Here is an 18,410-nt window from a genome sequence, read left to right as displayed (position 1 = left end):
GGCTTAACTGAAAACAGCTCTAAGAAGTGCTCCTGCCTCCAGCATTCAGATACCAACTCCCAATGGGGTCCAAACCCCAAATAAATCCGTTTTACCCTGTATAAAGCTTATACAGGGTAAACTCATAAATTGTTCACCCTCTATAACACTGATAGAGAGATATGCACAGCTGTTTGCCCCCCCCCCCCCCAGGTATTACTACATACTCTGGGTTAATTAATAAGTAAAAAGTGATTTTATTAAATACAAAAAGTACGATTGAAGTGGTTCCAAGTAATAACAGACAAAACAAAGTGAATTACCAAGCAAAATAAAACACGCAAGTCTAAGCCTAATACAGTAAGAAAGTGTTTACAGATGAAATCTCACCCTCAGAGGTGTTCCAATAAGCTTCTTTTACAGACTAGCCTCCTTCTAGTCTGGGTCCAGCAATCAGTCTCACTCCTGTGGTTATTGTCCTTTGTTCCAGTTTCTTTCAGGTATCCTTTGGGGGGTGGAGAGGCTACCTCTTGAGCCAGCTGAAGACAAAATGGAGGGGTCTCCCAGGACTTTATATAGTTTCTCGCTTGTGCATGGAAACCCCTCCCTCCCCCTGTGTAGAATCCCCTCTACAAGATGGAGTTTTGGAGTCACCTGGGCAAGTCACATGTCCATGCATGACTTAGTTCTCTACAGGAATGTTCCCAGGAAAGCTCAGATGTGGACTGGTGTCTATCAAAGTCTGTTGTCAGATTAATTGTTTCTTGACTGGACACTTACTGAGAATAGTCTTTTCTCAAGAAGCTGACCAAATGCTTCACTGAGGCTACTTAAAATCAAACAAGTACACAGCCAGTATTCAAAACTTCGAATACAAAAATGATACATGCATACAAATAGGATGAATATATTCAGTAGATCATAACCTTTGCAGAGATATGTTACATGGCATATGTAGCATAAAACATATTCCAGTTATGGCATATTTACATTCATAAGCATATTTCTATAAAGCATTATGGGGTGCAACATCACAAGATGAACATCTGTTCTCGTGACACGGAGTGAATACGGGCCTGATCAGCCATTGCCCTGCCCTGTGCTAGTGATTTTCACCAGTGCAAAGGGGCTGGGTTTAATTCTCGTTTGCACTAAGGCCACTCGACACCATTTGGGCAGTGTAACCAACCATCACATTACACTGCCCGAGTGATGTAAAGTGGCCTTAATGTAAATGAGAGTCAGGCTGTTCTGATTAAGTAGCATCTTTTACCCACTTTGCTCTGGCATAAATGACCACACAAGCTACAGGGCAATGGAGAATCTTTGACTCTTTATAGGATGATATTCACATAAATATATAAATGGGCTGCTGGACTCACTCCATTTTGATGTGCTTTAATGTAGGCTTGCCGTATTCGCCTAAAGTCAATACTCTAAGAGCCAGTTTATTACACTATTCATTATTAATTATTATGATCATTATAGTCTGATTCACTGTTACCTTGCCTACTCAAGCCTACCAGTGAAAAGTCAGTTCCACCAGTCCAATGAGTGTAAAACATTGCTAGATTGGAATAGTAGCATCTTACGCTCACTTTGTGGGGATGCAAATGAGGACACATGGTGCAAGGGAGCAGAGAATTAGGTCCAGAACGTGTAGATCTGTGTGCACATGCGTAAACATTTGTATGCTGTGTTCTACATTATACCCCGTTGTAGGGCGTTTCCTAAGACAGCATTCTGTATGCTGCGTAAGCATCATTCTACCCTTCATGCCATCGTCCAAACGAGTTCAAGTGGGGCTTTTAAGGATATGATTAAAAACCAACCCAACCCCTGAACAGTTAGTTGCAGATGAACTTTAATGCAGTCCAGAGTGGTGAAGCAGAACACTTGAGATCTATTTTTTTAACTGCAGGCAGTTGATTTCTGCTTGCTGGGAGACATCTGGGAGCCATATGGTAGCACACGGAAGGGGGGTTTACTGGAGAAAATAACCTTATTGCCTTTAATTGGGGAGCCCGCTGAGGATGAACTACTCTGGAAAAACAAGCCCTCAGTGTTTGCTGGAGAGCCCCTGGCAATCCTAAGGGGGCTGCTATCTTCATTTGTCCTTGACGACTCTTGGGTTGTCCCAGTAAAACTTGCTTCCTGAGACTGATCACTTGGCTTTCGTCCTGGTGTGTGGCTCCCTCTGCTCCTGCTGCTGCCCATTCCCTGTCTGCATTCCTCAGATGTTCCTTGGGACCCAGCCTTCCTCAGCTCGTCTTGCTCAACTAGCATTTTGACCATCGGAGACGTGAGAGTGGTATAGGCTGGCCACTGGCGGCAGCGGCGGATCAAAGGGCTGGGGAGGCCGATATTCGCCGAGAACAAACTCTGTTCTGGAACCCAAGAGATAAGGACAAGTTTAGAATGCAGCAAGCACAGCTAATTATGTTCTGCTTTGCTTTGACTGCCTCGGAGGCAGCAGAGAAAGGCCTGAATTCGCCACAGCACTCCCAGAGGTGCAAAGAGGAAAGGCTTGGTTTCCAATACGGAAAGAAATCAGTGCGCTCATCTGCAACACCCACACCTGCCAGAGCTAAGAGCCCACCGCTCCGACAAAACCAATCAGAGTGAGCAGAGCTTGGAGGGCAAACAGTGCAATGCCCAGCACCTACTCTGCTGCAAGATTCCCATTGCTGGTACTGCCATTGGTACCTGAGTTGCAGCAGGGTTGACCCTCACCAGATAACAGGTCCCATGTAGGGCATGGAAGGTTTTTCCTTTGCACCTTTACTGAGGCAGATTCGTGTCTCAGTGGGAGCAGCAGAAGGCACAAGATCTGCCAGAGCTGCCCAACATGAAGGGAGAGTGCTCCTGCCTGCAGCACCCCTGGGGGTGGGGGGTGCAAGTTCCCCTCCATCATGGCCAGTTAGCTCTGCCAAGGCCCTACCTCTTCCCCACTCTCTTTGGTTTGTCCAGCAACCTACCAGGCAGTATCAGAGAACCAGGCGTGCACTCAGGAGAACATAGGGACTGCAGCTGTGCCCTAGGAAACAATTGAGCGGCTGGGGCCTATCGCCCCTTGCTTAATTATGTTAAAAATAAGCTACCTGTCTAAGGCACTTATCACTCTACCATCTAAGCAGCGTGACCTAATGGCTAGAGCACTGGACTGGGACTCAGAAGACCTGGATTCTATTCCTGACTCTGCCACTGCCTTTCTAGGTGACCTTGGGCAAGTCACTGCCCAGCTCTGTGCCTCTGTTTCCCCTTCTGTAAAATGGGGATAATGACACTCGCCTCCTTTGTAAGGCTCTTTGAGATCTACTGATGACAAGTGCTATGTAAGAGCTAGGTGTTATTGTTCACTGAAGGCATGGGTTGTTCTCACTATTCCAAACAGCATTTTCTCGAGAGCAATATGGAACTGAGGTCAAGTTGGAACCCTCACATATCAATTAACAAAAAGGAAAAAGGCAAAGGAAATGAAATCGTAACAATACTTAGCCTTTCTGCAGAGCTGTCCCATGCCCGAGGTCAAACAGAGCATCAGTAGCAGGGCCCATCCCTGAATTAAAATCTCCCAACTCCCAAGTTTTCTGTTCTAACCACTAGACACAGTTTCTCCTCTGGTATCTCAACAAACAAAACAAAAAGCTTTAGAAGCTATAGATATGACTAGAGACATTAGAGTCAGAGTGTATATCTATCCTGCAGCTGGAAGAGACAGACCTGTGCTAACTTTACCTACACTAGCATGGGGGCATGCACAGGAATAAAAATTTGGCTGCTTGTGGAGGGGCACTTTCTGTGCCCCCTGTGTCCAGAGGAGCTGCCTCTTCCACCCCCACCCCCATCCCCTGCACCTGGAGGAGCTGTCTCCCCCCGCGGCCAGTGGAGCTGGCCCTCCCTCCCTCCTTCCCCCCGCAGCCCCAGAGCTGGTGGAGCTCACGCTCCCCGCCCGAGCCCCAGAGGAGTTCTATGCCCCTGCCAATTGGGAAGGCCCATTCCCCTGCTTGCCCCGCCCCCTGCACATGCCCCTGAGCATAGCTAAAGATAGCCGTGTAAATGCAGTGGCATGGGCTGTACCAGCACGCCGGGGACCCTTGGTACCTATTTGTGTTGCTGAAGCCCACTGCGCTTCATCTACTCGGCTGTTTTTAGCCATGCTAGCATGGGTCAAGCCAGCCCAGGAACGCCTACCTATGCTGCAATTGCAGCTTGGACTGCAGAGGAGACAGATCTAGACTCTCCGGTGCACATTCAGCTTCACATAGGAGAGAAAATCCAAAGAAGAAAGAAAGTCGCTGAAAAGACCTGATGGCCCCATCAAACATGCCTTGAGAAATCAGACTTTTAGTTTCCCTTCTAGTGTTGAATTTAAAGCCTGTCATAAAAGCAACTCATTCTTGCCTGGCAGCAATTATTCATTTAAGAATTGCACAGCCCACGAGCAGCAATAGAATTTCCTGCGTGCATGTAATCGCCTTTATCTTTACTAGCACTGCATAATAAATCACAACAATTATGTAATTAGCCATTAAATATTTACAGGATAAAGCCTGCTCTTGGTTAAACAAGTAAGTCATTGAGGATGGAGAGCTGGGAAAAGGTGCCACTGACCAGGCCCGCCTTGCGGCATAATCACTCCGCTGAAATGGGGGATGCTTCTACAGTAGCAATATTTAAAACTAGATTTGGCCTAAGCATTGAAGAACGGACCATTGGCAAGAAGAGTGCAGTGGGCAGGGGGACGGGCGAGGCAACTCAGACTAATGGGATCCTTTCCCCACCACTCCATGATTGTATGATGCTCTTTTGGGGCCAGATTCCGGAGTCCTGACTCTTAGTCATCTATTCTAACCACTAAGCAACATTGCTATGCCTAATTATTAATGGAAACCATGCTCTGCTCAAGCTTATCGTCTGTTCACTTTGCTGGCGGAACAGCACTATGCCAGAAAAAAAACATGTTTGTTTTTAGTGCTCAGCACCTACCCACGTTCTGTGCATTCCCAGCTCCAAGAATGTTAGAGAATCCAACAGCAGTTGTACTGTATAATTATTCCTGCAACCTCTGGACTGCTTGGCTCTGTTGCTCTGCAGCTCCTGGTGACATACTGTCTCATGTAGGGTGCACAGAGTCTGGAATTTTCTCTTATGTATGCTGTACTCCTGCCCACCCTGGAGAACATGGAAGTCACTGAGATAATTGGCTGCTGTTCTCTTTTATTTTCTGCTTCCCGCTGCTCCCTTCCCTTCCTTTGGCTCTCTCCACGCTTGTCAGCAATCCCATTCTGACCGGGATAATGCTGACACTAATTTCAGTCACCTGATTAGAATCAGAAGAATCTTTCATTACATCCCAAGGGCATGTGTTGTAGGTTTTCTTCCCTTCCCTGCATTACTAAGCTGTCCAAGGTCTACTGCAGGCATTTTCCTTAGTGCTTCTGAGTGGAATCCCCATGTAGTTACCGCATGAGCTGAGTTTACCTCTGATGTACAGATGTGGCTCTCGGTAGCACTAGTGAGGCTAATGTGAGTAGATCAACTAGAAGTGGGCAAAAAAAAAAAGGGGGGGGCAAATAGTAAATTAGCAGAAGAATACATTTTTCAGGCCATAGAAACTATTCACAAATTCAGATTGAATTTGGCAATGAGTTTTGGCTGAAAAAAAGATGGAATTTTTTTCCCGAAAAGTCGAAACATTTAGTTTCGACCATTTTGAAATGAAATGCTTTGACTTTTCACTTCAAAAACAGCATTTTGTTACAAAATTTACTTAATTGTAAATAAGGGGAGGTATTCAAAAATGACCCAAAACTAAATGACCCCCTCAAAAAAATCACGTGAGGGTCAAACAAACCTTTCTGTTCATCCTGAAACAAAGGGTTTTTTTTTTCAATTGTTTTGGTTTTGGTGAAAAAAAAAATCAGCTTTGGTTTGAACTGAACCACTTTTTCTTTCCAGTTTGGCCCTGAACCAAAAAATCAATTATTCACTCAGCTCTAGGTTCAAGTAATCTATACGCAATAGGAGGACTTGTAAAATAAATGTTGAGGTTGCTTTGGTCTCCCCAATTGCTCTTATTGTTCAGATGCCACAGTGATGGGCTACTACATAGACAGATGGTGTGGAGACAGGCAAGCTCCTCCACCAATATATAAGAAGAGGTGATGAAAATTTTCCTCAGAACAAAATTCCTGTCAGAAAATGTGGTTTTGTGGAAATCAAAATTTTCCACAGCACAATGTCAATTTTGATGAAAATTTTCAATTTTCTGATCCGGTGAATCAAAACAAAAACTGTTGTTTGAAATCACCCTTTTGAAACAAAGCGACATTTTCTATTCCAAAATAAAAAAAAAAGTCAGGGTGATATATCAAATTGTTTTGTAATGATGAAAAAATATCAACTTTTTCCATTCCAATATATCCAATTTGAAACTTTTCAGTTTGACATTTTGACTTTTCGTTCCTTTTCTGAGCAGAAAGTCATTTCAAAATGTTGAAATTTCCCATAAAAGGACAATCCCATTCCTCCCCCCTTCCCCCTCCAACAGCTCTATTTATGAGAGTTTTGGCCTGGTATGTAGCCAGGAAAACAACACCAAGCAACTCCATTCAGCCTTCATTTTGCAAACCAAAAGGCATCTGCTAGCAAGGAGCCTGGCTACTAATCAGTGGTTGCACGTGATACATTTGCACAACAGAAAATGTGTTTAAACTGTGTGTGTGTGCAAATATAGTGTTGCATTGACAGCCCTGCAGACTGAGGTCCACTGTGTAGCAGAAGAATTTGCACCAAAGGCAATAACAATGATTCTGTGTTTGAAGGCTCAAGGAGTAAGGGCCTGATCCAAAACGCTTTGGAGTCCTTCCACTGACTTCAATAGGCTAGGGATCAGGTCTTGAAAAAGAAGAACTAATACTCTAGCTGAAAGCCCTGCACCCAGCCACTCTGCAACACTGAGCTGTAAATTAAATACAATAATAACAAAGGCCATGGAAAAGAACTCGATGCACCACACAGGCACATCCAAAACTTACAGTCTGTTCCCATAACGCAGGCTCTGCGATGAAACAGCTGTGAGCTGCATTCCAAGCATCTTGGAGAGAGCCACAAACGGTCAGCGCTATGTACAGTAGTACCAAAGCAAATCAAAACGTAACACTGTAGGTGTTGTAAAGAGACAGCCGACGGGCCCTTCTTTCAAAGATCTCCATGGGAGGGTGAAGTAAGAAGAGCAGATTATTTTTAGGTTATTTGTAGAGCCCCCTGAAAATGTGAGAGAGGATTTGAAGAGTGAACAAATAGCCATGGTATAGTTCCTACCTCAGGGAATTTACAATGCAACAAATGAAAGCAACGAGTCATGGGGATGGAATAAGGAAGGACAAGAATTACAGCAATGAGACTTGGCTTTGGCATGTGCACATCTCAATTACATTTATCTTGTTTTTTTAAAGGAGAACTTATCTGAGCTGCACTAAACCAAAAACTGTATCGAGCCAAATTCTCTTTTGATGTAAAGGGGACAGATAACTTTATGGTCATGTGTAAGAGTTAGGGATAGGAAGATATGTGCATATACTAGTTTTGGATCTCATGATATTTAATTAGGATTGCGTAGAATTATTTTGATCAGAGGGAAAACATTGCTGTTTGTATGATATTTATGTTGGCTGAGGTTTTCAAAAGAGCCTATAGTCTTGAATTGCTAAAATACCTTTTGTGCAATTGCATATGCTTTGGATAGGCGCATAGACTTCACTCTGTGTGATGAAAGAGTAAGGCATTTTCATTTTTGTGCACAGTTAGGAAAGAAAGTTATAATCAAAATAAATATATGGAGATATACCTATCTTACAGAACTGGAAGGGACCTTGAAAGGTCATGGAGTCCAGCCCCCTGCCTTCACTAGCAGGACCAAGTACTGATTTTTTGCCCCAGATCCCTAAGTGGCCCCCTCAAGGATTGAACTCACAACCCTGTGTTTAGCAGGCTAATACTCAGCACTGAACTATCCCTTGTAGATTGAAAGCATTGGTTTAGATTTTTGTAGGTATTGGGAATGTTTTTGCTACAAAGCAAAGTTAAGGCTATTTGGTGTTGGCCAGTGAGAATGTTTCCATTTCTGTGTGTGTGTGTGTGTCTGAATTGCATGTGAAGGTGAAACAAACCTGGGATGAGGCCTCAGGGTCTGATTTCCAAACCTCCCCTCTGTCCTCTGTTATATCATTGGTGTTTCTCCCAGCTGTTTCTCCTCCGACCTTCACCTCCAGTCCTCGCTGCACTGGCACCCACCAAAATGACACACAAGCTACATTCCAAGCCTGGACAGCAGTGAGAACAACACTGACTGCTTGGAACACCACACCCATTCCCAGTCTGACTCCTCAAGGCTTCCATAACTTTTCCTGGCAGTTGGTCTAGGGTGACCAAAGGGACAGCATTGGCTGGGGAGGCTTGCGGGGGCTATAGCCACCCCAAAATTTGCCTTACCCCTCCCCCGCCCCCCCCAGCCACCCCTTCCAGCGCAAAGGTCAAATATTACACAGAAGTAAGGGTGGTATGGTATGGCATCGCCACTCTCACTTCTGTGCTGCTGCTGACTGCAGCGCTGCCTTCAGAACTGAGTATCCGGCCAGCAGCCGCCGCTGTCTGTTCTGCCTTTAGAGCTGGGCAACTCATACCCTTCCAGAGTACATTCCATGCCCCCCATTGTTAAAAAAAAAGTATGTGTGCCCACAAGATGTATAGTGCAGCTCTCCCAATTTTTTGTCTAGTCCACCTCAGCTCCCCACCAGGAAGAGGCTGGCACCGCCACATAGCAAGTGTGAAAAATCAGGATACTTTCTTTTTTGAGGGTCGGAGGGGGTAATGTTTGCCTATGTAAGACAAAGCCCCTTAAATTGAGACGGTCCAAATAATATTGGGATGTCTGATCACTCTAAGTTGGTCCCTCCATACATTTCCACCAGGGACACCAGATACATGAACCAGGGTGCTAGCTAAGGGATACATTGGTGTGGGACACACTGAGGAGAAACAGGGTCATGAAAGGACTGGGGGCTAAGTGTGGGGGGGTTATGCTCAGGGTGGGCTGGAGGGATTGCACCTAAGGGAGAAGTGAAGGAGGGCTCTGAAGAACCATCAGTTTGGTAACATCTTGGACTTGGCTACTAGCCTGGGCTGGATTTGAACCCCCCGCCTACAGAGAAAAGGCTCTGTGATCCACTACAAATGTACTGTGCGAGTGGCTGTTACCAAGGGCTGCCTCTGCGGTGCATCTGGTGATGCATCCCAGAGCTCATTTAGGAGAAGAGATTTTTCCCATGGCACGGACAGGAGTCCTGTCTGCCACTGAAGTTGGAAGGTGCTTAGTAAACCCAGCCTGGGGTTTCTCTGTAGCTGCCCAAGAATTAAACAGGTTTCAGAGTAGCAGCCGTGTTAGTCTGTATCCGCAAAAAGAAGAACAGGAGGACTTGTGGCACCTTAGAGACTAACAAATTTATTAGAGCATAAGCTTTCGTGGACTACAGCCCAATTAAACAGTTCACGAACTACCCAAAGGGGCGGGGCAGCCTAACAGAGCTGTCTCCTGTCTCATGCTAATGCTGGCTTTTCACTGGCAGGAGCTCTCCAGGTACATCCTGATGGGAATTTCCCGTTCTCTCCTCACAGCAGATTCTAGCAACACACCCTTGCCCAGCACAGCACACTCTGCTAATGCAAGCTCAGGCTGGTTCAGCGCTGGGGGAATCCCATTGGCTGCTGCCAGGATATTCATTTGGGTCACTCCCAGCATCCTCGCTGAGCCTCTCTGCACACGGGCTGGGTTTGGCCTGTGATCCACTGCACCACACAGCTGAAATAAGGCCCATGTTCTCATGTCCTGTCCTCAGAAACATTTCATTCAGCTGCCTGGCAATCGGCGAGAATCAAACCTCTAAAAAGCCTGGCTGTTGGGATAAACCACAGCCACTGAGTTCAGCTGCTCCCCCATAGCTTATGTCTCCATTACCTCTTTCTCCATCCCACCCTTCTCTTTCTCTCCTCCAAGCCTCATCTTTCTTCCTCTCCTCCTTCCAACTCTATCCTTCTTTCTCTGCTTCCAATTCACTTTCCTTGCCTTCAGTCTCCCCATGCACATACTCAAGTATCCTAATCCCTCATCTCGATGGGTCCCATGGCCACACCCAGTTCCCTCCCCTGGGTGATATCTGCAGTGTGGGAAACTGAGGTGTGGTTCTGGGAATCTATCTGCAGGTCTCTGGCCAGTTTCTTTAATCAAATCTCACAGGTTAAGAGACGTCCCCGAAAGCATTTACCCCATTTCCTACGTGACCCCAGGAAAGCCCCAGATTTAAAGACAGCAGCGGAACCTGGTTGAACACACTGAGACCATGAAATGGATATACGCAAAGGCAGCAAGGCTTGTTAGCAAGCAGTAGGAGTTAGGCTCCTAAGTCCCTTAGGCCTAGGATGACCAGATAGCAAGTGTAAAAAATTGGGACAGGAGGTGGGGGGTAATAGGTATCTATATAAGAAAAAGCCCCCAAAATCAGGACTATCCCTATAAAATCGGGACATCTGGTCACCCTACTTAGGCCCAGATGCTCAAAGGTATCTGGGTGTCTAACTCCCACTGAAATCAATGGGAGTCAGATCTCTAAATACTTTGAGGCTGGGAGCATTAGGCGCTATTGAAAACTTAGTTTGAAAATGCAAGCCCTGGAAATCAGACCTGAAAACTCCTTCCCATGGGAAGGTTCCAGGGAAGGCTCAGGAGAATATCATTCCCCAGTATTCATACCGAATGGGATTTCAGAAGCGCTCAGTGCTGGCCTAACTCTGTGCCCACTGAAGTCAAACTCGCAGGAGGCAAAGCTGTCATTGACTTCAGCGGGAGCAAAGTTAAGCAAAATGCTCTTCAATATCTCTCCCAAACAGAGGGATCTATCCCGGATGTTTATTATTCTCCTGGGAAGCTTCCCCCCCCGCTCCCCATCCTCCCCTGTATTTAAATTGAATAATTTAGGAAACTGACCGAAACTCTATGAGCCAGAGCTCAGCACAAGGCACCTCTCCTGCAGCACCCAGCCAATCTGGCAGATGGAGGATCTCCAGGAGTAACCTGTCAAAGAAGAATGTGGCATGGAAGGTTTGTGCCTCCCTCGCACGGAACAGCTCCTGTTAATAATAGGCCTGGGGAGCATTGGCCTTCAGGGCAGGTAGAAACTCGCCAGACTTTTTAACTGGGGACGTGAAGTCCGGGCTTGCAACAAAAATTCAACCTCTGAGCAAACTAAACCTACCTAATTTCATACACACCCTGAAGGGCTTTAGCCAATCCTGGTCCCATCAAAGTTTTGTCCCTGACCCAGTGGGAGCAGGATGGGTTCCTAAATGCATGTGCATGCATTTTGCAAGGATTTAGATTTTATACCCTAGCTGGTCTTCCTGGAAACACATCTCCTTATGGGCACTGAAGATTCTTTCTCTGTTTAGAAAACAGTTTGCTTGAAGGGTTCCTCTTGCCCCCAGCTGAGTCCATTTCACACAGGCACTCAAATCCCAGTCTTCTGATCTTTATTCTAGGGATGAGCCAGAGTTTGAATGCAGGTTGGGGGATCTGCCGGGACTTGCCCACTGCTCACAGATACTTGGATCCAGGTTTTTAATTTGGAACTCTCGCTTCTTTGCTCCAACAAACAAACAGACACTGCGTTCGAGTGTGCGATGTAAGGACAGCTCATCCTGGTGCTCCATGGCGCTCAAGGGGAGTGCACCACTGGGAGGGCAGGGTATGTGCTCCCCTCCTCAGCAGTGAGCTCTGCTGGCCAGGACAGAGGGGACCATGGAGCATCTTCCACACCCCTCGTGGGATGGCTTGTGTCACAGAGGGCGCTGGCAGAGAGCAGCCTCCGAGCTTAGCATAGTGCAGAGATTGCAATTTGTCTCTAGCCTTGAATGTGGTGTACAAAAGGAGGAAGGTTCCTTACACAGTACACACCCACACATTGCACACCCACAATTTGACCCTGAGTGTGCAACAGGCACACAGACATAGCAGAGGAGCTTGTTGGAAGCATCCATACTTCTGCAGTCTTATCCAATGCAGATTCAAATTAGGAACCTCCTGTTATGGTCTGCCTGTCACTCAACTACTCCTAGGAAGTTTGGATACAGTGTTACTAGGCTGGCCATTATTAGGCCAGTTTCACTGGTAAACCCCAATTGTTTTGCACTGCTTTGGTGATACAAAACAACAAGCAGTTCAGTCGAATCTGCTACCAAATCAGGTTTACAGCTGTTTTGTGTCACCTACGCACCCAGAATCTGGCCCACTGTGATCATCTCCGCAAAGCTCCTCATCAAACCAATGGCTCCATGAGCCAGCAAGAATAGAGGCTCTTTAGGAAGTTTAAAATCAAAGGGTCCTGGGGCACCTTTAAGACTAACAGAAGTATTGGGAGCACTTCTGTTAGTCTTAAAAGTGCCACAGGACCCTCTGTTGCTTTTTACAGATTCAGACTAACACGGCTACCCCTCTGATACTTTAAAATCAAAGGCACTAAAAGCGAGAAGAAATATTCCCACACCTTGGAATGTGAGCAGTCCATTTCAAGTCCAGCTCAAACACTTCCAGAGTTCACGGGTGCTCTGATTCAAGGCGTGAGATTCAGAGCTCGCTCTAATTTTGACAAAAAGAGATGAAAACAATGGTGGAGCTTTGTAAAACCAGCAATTGTTGCAGACAAACAGGGAGACCCTTTTCATGAACAGATGGAGAAATCTGCCAGCATCGTTGGTGGAGAAATGTCTCTCAGTGGACAACGCTTTTCACTGCTAAAATTGTGCAGTTTCCATCTCGGACCAAAAAAAAAAAAAAAAAGCTAATTTCACTGAATAAAATGCAGCACTTGACTGCCTGTCTATACACTGCTCTCCATGTTGTAGTCCCTGTAGCCAGAAACACCACATTATGTATCATGTCTGTGTTGCTGATTTATTTTACAAGCTGTTTCAGGAGACTATTGGATGGGAATGAAGCCCAAGGAACAAAACTGCAGATAAAAAATCCTGGTCAATAAACATTTCCTCTGTAATCTAAAATCTGCACTGCAGGCAGCAGGAACCAGTGCAGTAACACCCATTGATTTGTTTTCCCAGGACATGTTGAGATAGTCAATGTAATCGAAGTGATAAGAGAAACAATTTCCCCCCAAAAAGAGGATTTTGCTTTTTATGAAAAACATTGAAATCATAAAGCTACTGACACTTTTCTGCATGCTGCAACTGCTGCAAGTTATAATTCTAAGAGGAATTCCTGGCAGTGGGACAATTTTCACACTATTATATTTAGAGAGAGCTTGTATGAGAAATAGCCAAAGCTGTCAGTTATAAATCAGGCTGTTCTGACAGTGGCCAGAACATGTAGTAAAAGCAAATGAGGGGGAAATGAAATTTCAGAGGGGAATTTTGCAAACTAATAAGCTTTTGTTTAAAAAAAACCCTTGGAATAATTAGAACTAGTTTTCTCTCACTCTTTTGTTTAAGTTACAGTTTTTCTCGCTGCTCCCTTCTGACGGACTGCTGGCTCCCAAATGCTGATCTCTTATTTATTTTACTTTTCCCCATGTGGTTTCTATATTCACTTGGTTTGGGTCTGCTAATCAGAAAGAGCTCAGGTCTCCAGAGACTGGGGCAGAGGAGGGAGAAATACTTTAGTTTTGCTTTGGAATCAGAAATCAGACTAATGAAAAACATTTGCTTTTTGAGTGGCTTTAATGGATTGCATGAGAGACAAACATTTACACTGCAAAAGTGCTCAGATATAGGGCTTAATCCACTAAAGACAGTGGAAAAAAATCTCATTGACTTCAGTGGGCTTTGGATTGGGGCCATAATGTCTTTCATTGACATTATATTTTAAATCCAAATGAAATCTATAATTCCTGTGAATTAATCCATATATGGTGCATACAAATACTGAAACATGCTAGGACATCTCCTCTTGCAATCTTTTCAAAGCTGGAGCATGCAGGTAATCCCCAGGTAATTGCCAGATCAAAGCAACTCAGATAAGCACTCAACCCCCATCTGAACCCACTCAGGGACCCGTTAATTTAATCAGTTTCTTTAAATCAGCCTCTAGGAAAGGAGTTGTTGTCCTGTGAAATATTGTAGGGAAGGAGAAATCACTGATGAGTCATGGCGAATATCAGTCAGATCACAAATGCGATCAAACTTTGTGACAACTGTGGTTTTACTCCAGATCTTTCACTTCACTTCTTTCTTCCTGCCCTAGGTCCAACCACTTGGCCCTCCTCTGGGATCCTGGAAACATCCCTTGTTTTCCTCAGTGTACCGCAGGGGTGAGAAATTGGGTGAGGCCTTGCAGCAGAACTGACAAAAGAGGCAAGAAAATCTGTGATTCTGTCAATGCTTTCAGTCCTGGAGAAAACCACTCTCTGAAGCGCAGATGCAGCTACCTTGATGATGAACATGGGATGGATAGATTAGATTTTACAGAGGATATAATGGACCCATCTTCCCAGGAGCATTTCTTCATTCTAGATATGAGATTATATTTATTGGTTCTTAGTTTTTACAGCAATGTTTTAGCTGCTCATTTTTCTCCGACAAGGTTCCTGAACAAAATATATGAAACTCCAAGAACAAGGTGATGCATTTTCTGCCTCTGTAATTCAGCAGTGTACAAAGGGATGTTAGTAATATTTTTCAGGAGATTAAGCCAATTTAAAATCTTACTGACAAGAAATTCCCTATGCATCTGATCCTGGTCCTATTGAAGTCAATGGTAGTTTGCTATTGACTTTAACGGGATAAGCTTCCACCCTTTTAGTGCCAACCCAGATATAGCGGCAACTCTTAAAAGTATTGCTTGAAACTGAATAAAGCTGATGAAGGAATAAGAGCAACAAAAAACCCTTTATTCATACATCTGATTTCACTGCTTGAAATTCTCCATAAACTGATTCACAGCCAAACGCCTGTCCATGAGTGTGAATTGGGAAGCTGTGTAACAAGGACAGAAAGTGATCTTCACAAAATCCAGTGGAGGAATAGATGACAGACAAAGCAGCATAGGAGAACCTGTGTGTCTACTGCCCAGCATCACATCCCAGTGAAGAGGAAAATGCTGAACCTGGGGTCCGAGCTCACAGTGAGAAATTAATATAGGAAGAAAACAGCCTGGCAAATATTTTCTTTCTTTACCGGTTTCCTATTGGAAGGGTCTCAACACCCGCTCAGTTCAGTGGGAACCCTTGTAATAAACATTACAAAAAGAGCTTTGACCATTTTAAGCATTTAAGGAATAAAGAAAGGTTTTCACCTATGAGTGTATACATGAATTTAGTGCAAATCAGCATCTGACTGGTGAAACAGAATCACCAGGCGGGCTTGTGATGATATGAAACCAATTCGCTGCAATCCAGCATTAACCTGGCAGATGTTAGTCATGTCACTTAATGCACTACTGGCCTGGTCCACACTAACTCCCCACTTCGAACTAAGGTATGCAAATTCAGCTACGTTAATAACGTAGCTGAATTCGAAGTACCCTAGTTCGAACTTACGGCGGGTCCAGACGCGGCAAGAAGGCTCTCCCGTCGATGCCGCGTACTCCTCTCGCCGAGCTGGAGTATCGGCGTCGACGGCGAGCACTTCCGGGATCAATCCGGGATCAATTTATCACGTCTAAACAAGACCCAGAAGATCGATCGCTTACCGCCGGACCCGGAGGGTATTCTGCTATTACCATGATAAAGACGGGGTAAGAACCGGAATAAAATAGAGTCCTTCCACAGCTATGCCTCTTTAATTCCAGCAGCTTTCGTGAGCACGACAGACTAGATAATCTGATGGTGGTTTCTGGCCTTAAACTCTGTTAAACTATGTATTTCATAGAGTTTAAGGCCAGAAACCACCATCAGAAATATCCCATATGAAAATATCCCATATCAAAGCGCCATTAGGTTTACAAAATTAACACTGGAAAACATCAAGAAATGCAAAAGTTAAAGTTCTGACAGCAATGGCAATTTGGATGCACTGTATCCTCTGTGTTTGATGGGACATATTTTACAATCTACCCGTTAATACATTAGAAGACAAGAAACATTTAAAAATGCACCTGTGCAATGCACCTGGATGAACAGTTGCCACGGAACCTTGACTTTTGCATTTCATGACATCCATTAGTCTTGCTTTGCAGCCATGCCACTGCATTAACTTTGTGGGAGGGGGATTGTATCTAATTTCTTTGCTTTAAAAGAAAAGAGAGAGGAAAGAAATGGGGGCAGACATCATGCATGGAAACCTTCTGGAACATTTCAGAAAGTTCTGAGCGGGTATAAATAGGAGCTACAACGGAAGGGGCAGACCAGCAGCTGGTGCAAATCAATGTAGCTCCATTGGTTTCCTGCACTGACTTAAACCAGAGGAAGCTCTGACCCAGTTTTGTTTGGGAACTTTAGCTAGGGTGGGTGCTGTCTGATGTCCAATGAATGGTCAAAAGAGATACTGGACATCAATTAGAATAGCTCCCTTGACTTCACTGTGGCTGTGCTGATTCATATCAGCTGCATATAAAATGAGCATCAGTCCCTTGAATCAAGAAACAGGTGGTGACTGCAGTTCATGTTCCTTCAAACTGAGTTTGACTCTCACTCCTCCTTGTTTGCTACTAAGTCTTGTTCCCTGGCTGGACCCGTATCTTTCCATCTGAAACGTAGGGAAAAATCCTGGCCCTGTTGAAGTCAATGGAGAGTTTGCCATTGATTCTTACAGGGGCAGGACTTCACTCCTGATGTTTTAAAAACAGAACCAAATAACCCCAAAGGGCATGGCTCCAAAGCCCGCTGGAGCTGACAGGAGCCTTCCCACTGACAGAGTGGGCTTCGGAGAAGACCCAGGGCCGGTGCAACCACTAGGCGAACTAGGCGGCCGCCTAGGGCGCCTAGTGGTTGAGGGCGCCTAAAAACCCGCTCAGGCGAGGAGGTGGAGTGGAGGTGAGCTGGGGCGGGGGGGGGAGGGGCGTGGAGGGCCACCCGCAGTAACAGGGGGAGCGCACAGGGGAACCACTCCCCGCCCTAGATCACCTCCACTCTGCCTCCTCCGCTGAGCACACAGCCCCCGCTCTAAGTCTCCTCCAATCGGCGTCGCAAGCCTAGGAGGGGAGGAGAATTAGAGCAGCGCCAGCATGCTCAGTGGAGGAGGCAGAGCAGAGGTGAGCTGGGGCGGGCTCCCCGGGTGGGGTTAGCTGGGGGGGGGGTGGCGCAAGGTGGAAGTTTTGCCTAGGGCGCGAAACTTCCTTGCACCAGCCCTGAGAAGACCCTAAAGCGTATCACAAACTTATCCTACTACAGCATAGGCCCTGCCAGCAACAGCTTTCCGATCCCCATTGGTGGTGAGCCAGTGCCCTCTAGGACAGAGCAAAGAGAAAAACTTCGGGGAGTGGCCGGGAGTGGTCAGAAATACCAGGGAAAGAGCTTGTTTATCTGAAAACACAAGGAGACAAATAGTTGACATTAAGATTTCAGGCAGGCTGTGGGATTGGACTATTTCTTTCAGTTCTCACACAAAGGGACCTTTTTTCCCCCTCACACTGTATAAGAGAAGCAAAATAACAGCCACACACAGAAACCATATTGATGGCCAGGGAAGGGTCTGTGGAATTTCTGTGGATTTTCTCTCTCCCCAAGACACAATGTCCTGTGCTCCAAAGCGACAGACAAAGTAGGATGCAAAGGCCAAGATGTTTGCATATGACTCTGTATCTGCCTCTTTTAGCTGCCACCCCCACCAGCCTCCACCCAGGCAAAGCCATTATTGCTCCAAAGCCCTGAGCATCTTCTGGAGCTCCAGCGAGTTTGGCCGACAGCGGATTTGGGAGTCTAGACTTGTTTCAGGCAGTGGGGTGCGCTTGCTGAGCTCTAACCCTATGGCTATTGTAAAGTCTCGGCAAAGAAGAGAATGAATGCACTGGAGATATTCATTTAGGAGCCAGTCTTGCTCCTGACCCTGGAAGAGGGTGTGTGTGCAGAGCCCCATTCGCCAGGATCTCTTGCACAGCAGTGCACAAGGTTGGAGCAGGGGCGGGCCAAAGATTCAATGGTTTATGGAATCTCCAGTTGTCCCAGCCACCTGTCTGTTCTAATGGACCATCTAGTGTAAGCCAGACCAGATGGCTTCAGAATTATAGGGTAGCATTTTCAAAAGCAACTAAGTGATTTAGGAACCTAAGTCCCATTTTCAAAAGTGAACTAGTTGTTTAGGTGCCTAAGTCTCACGGAAAGGGGACTTTAAATCCTCAGTCACTACAGCACTTTTGAAATCTTACCCTTCAATGTTTTGTCATGTTGCATCTGACATGGTCTAGTGGTCTGAGAACTGGACTGGGAGCC

The 18,410-nt window shown here is 45.6% G+C and overlaps 1 protein-coding gene across 1 annotated transcript in view; it reads right to left on the bottom strand.

The window, feature by feature from the left end:
- Window positions 1-212: 212 nt before the first annotated feature.
- Window positions 213-18,410, bottom strand: part of CDRT4 (CMT1A duplicated region transcript 4) — a 57,413-nt gene continuing 39,215 nt past the window's right edge. Inside the window, exon 2 of the mRNA XM_065563351.1 lies at window positions 213-2,366. Coding sequence (XP_065419423.1) covers window positions 1,891-2,366 — 476 coding nt within the window. The 3' untranslated portion in view covers window positions 213-1,890. The remainder of the gene's footprint in view (window positions 2,367-18,410) is intronic.

The sequence above is a fragment of the Chrysemys picta genome, chromosome 12, assembly GCF_011386835.1.
Source record: "Chrysemys picta bellii isolate R12L10 chromosome 12, ASM1138683v2, whole genome shotgun sequence".
NCBI lineage: Eukaryota > Metazoa > Chordata > Testudines > Emydidae > Chrysemys > Chrysemys picta.
Note: the sequence above shows the minus strand (reverse complement) of the source record. Positions and strands in the feature narration are given on the sequence as shown.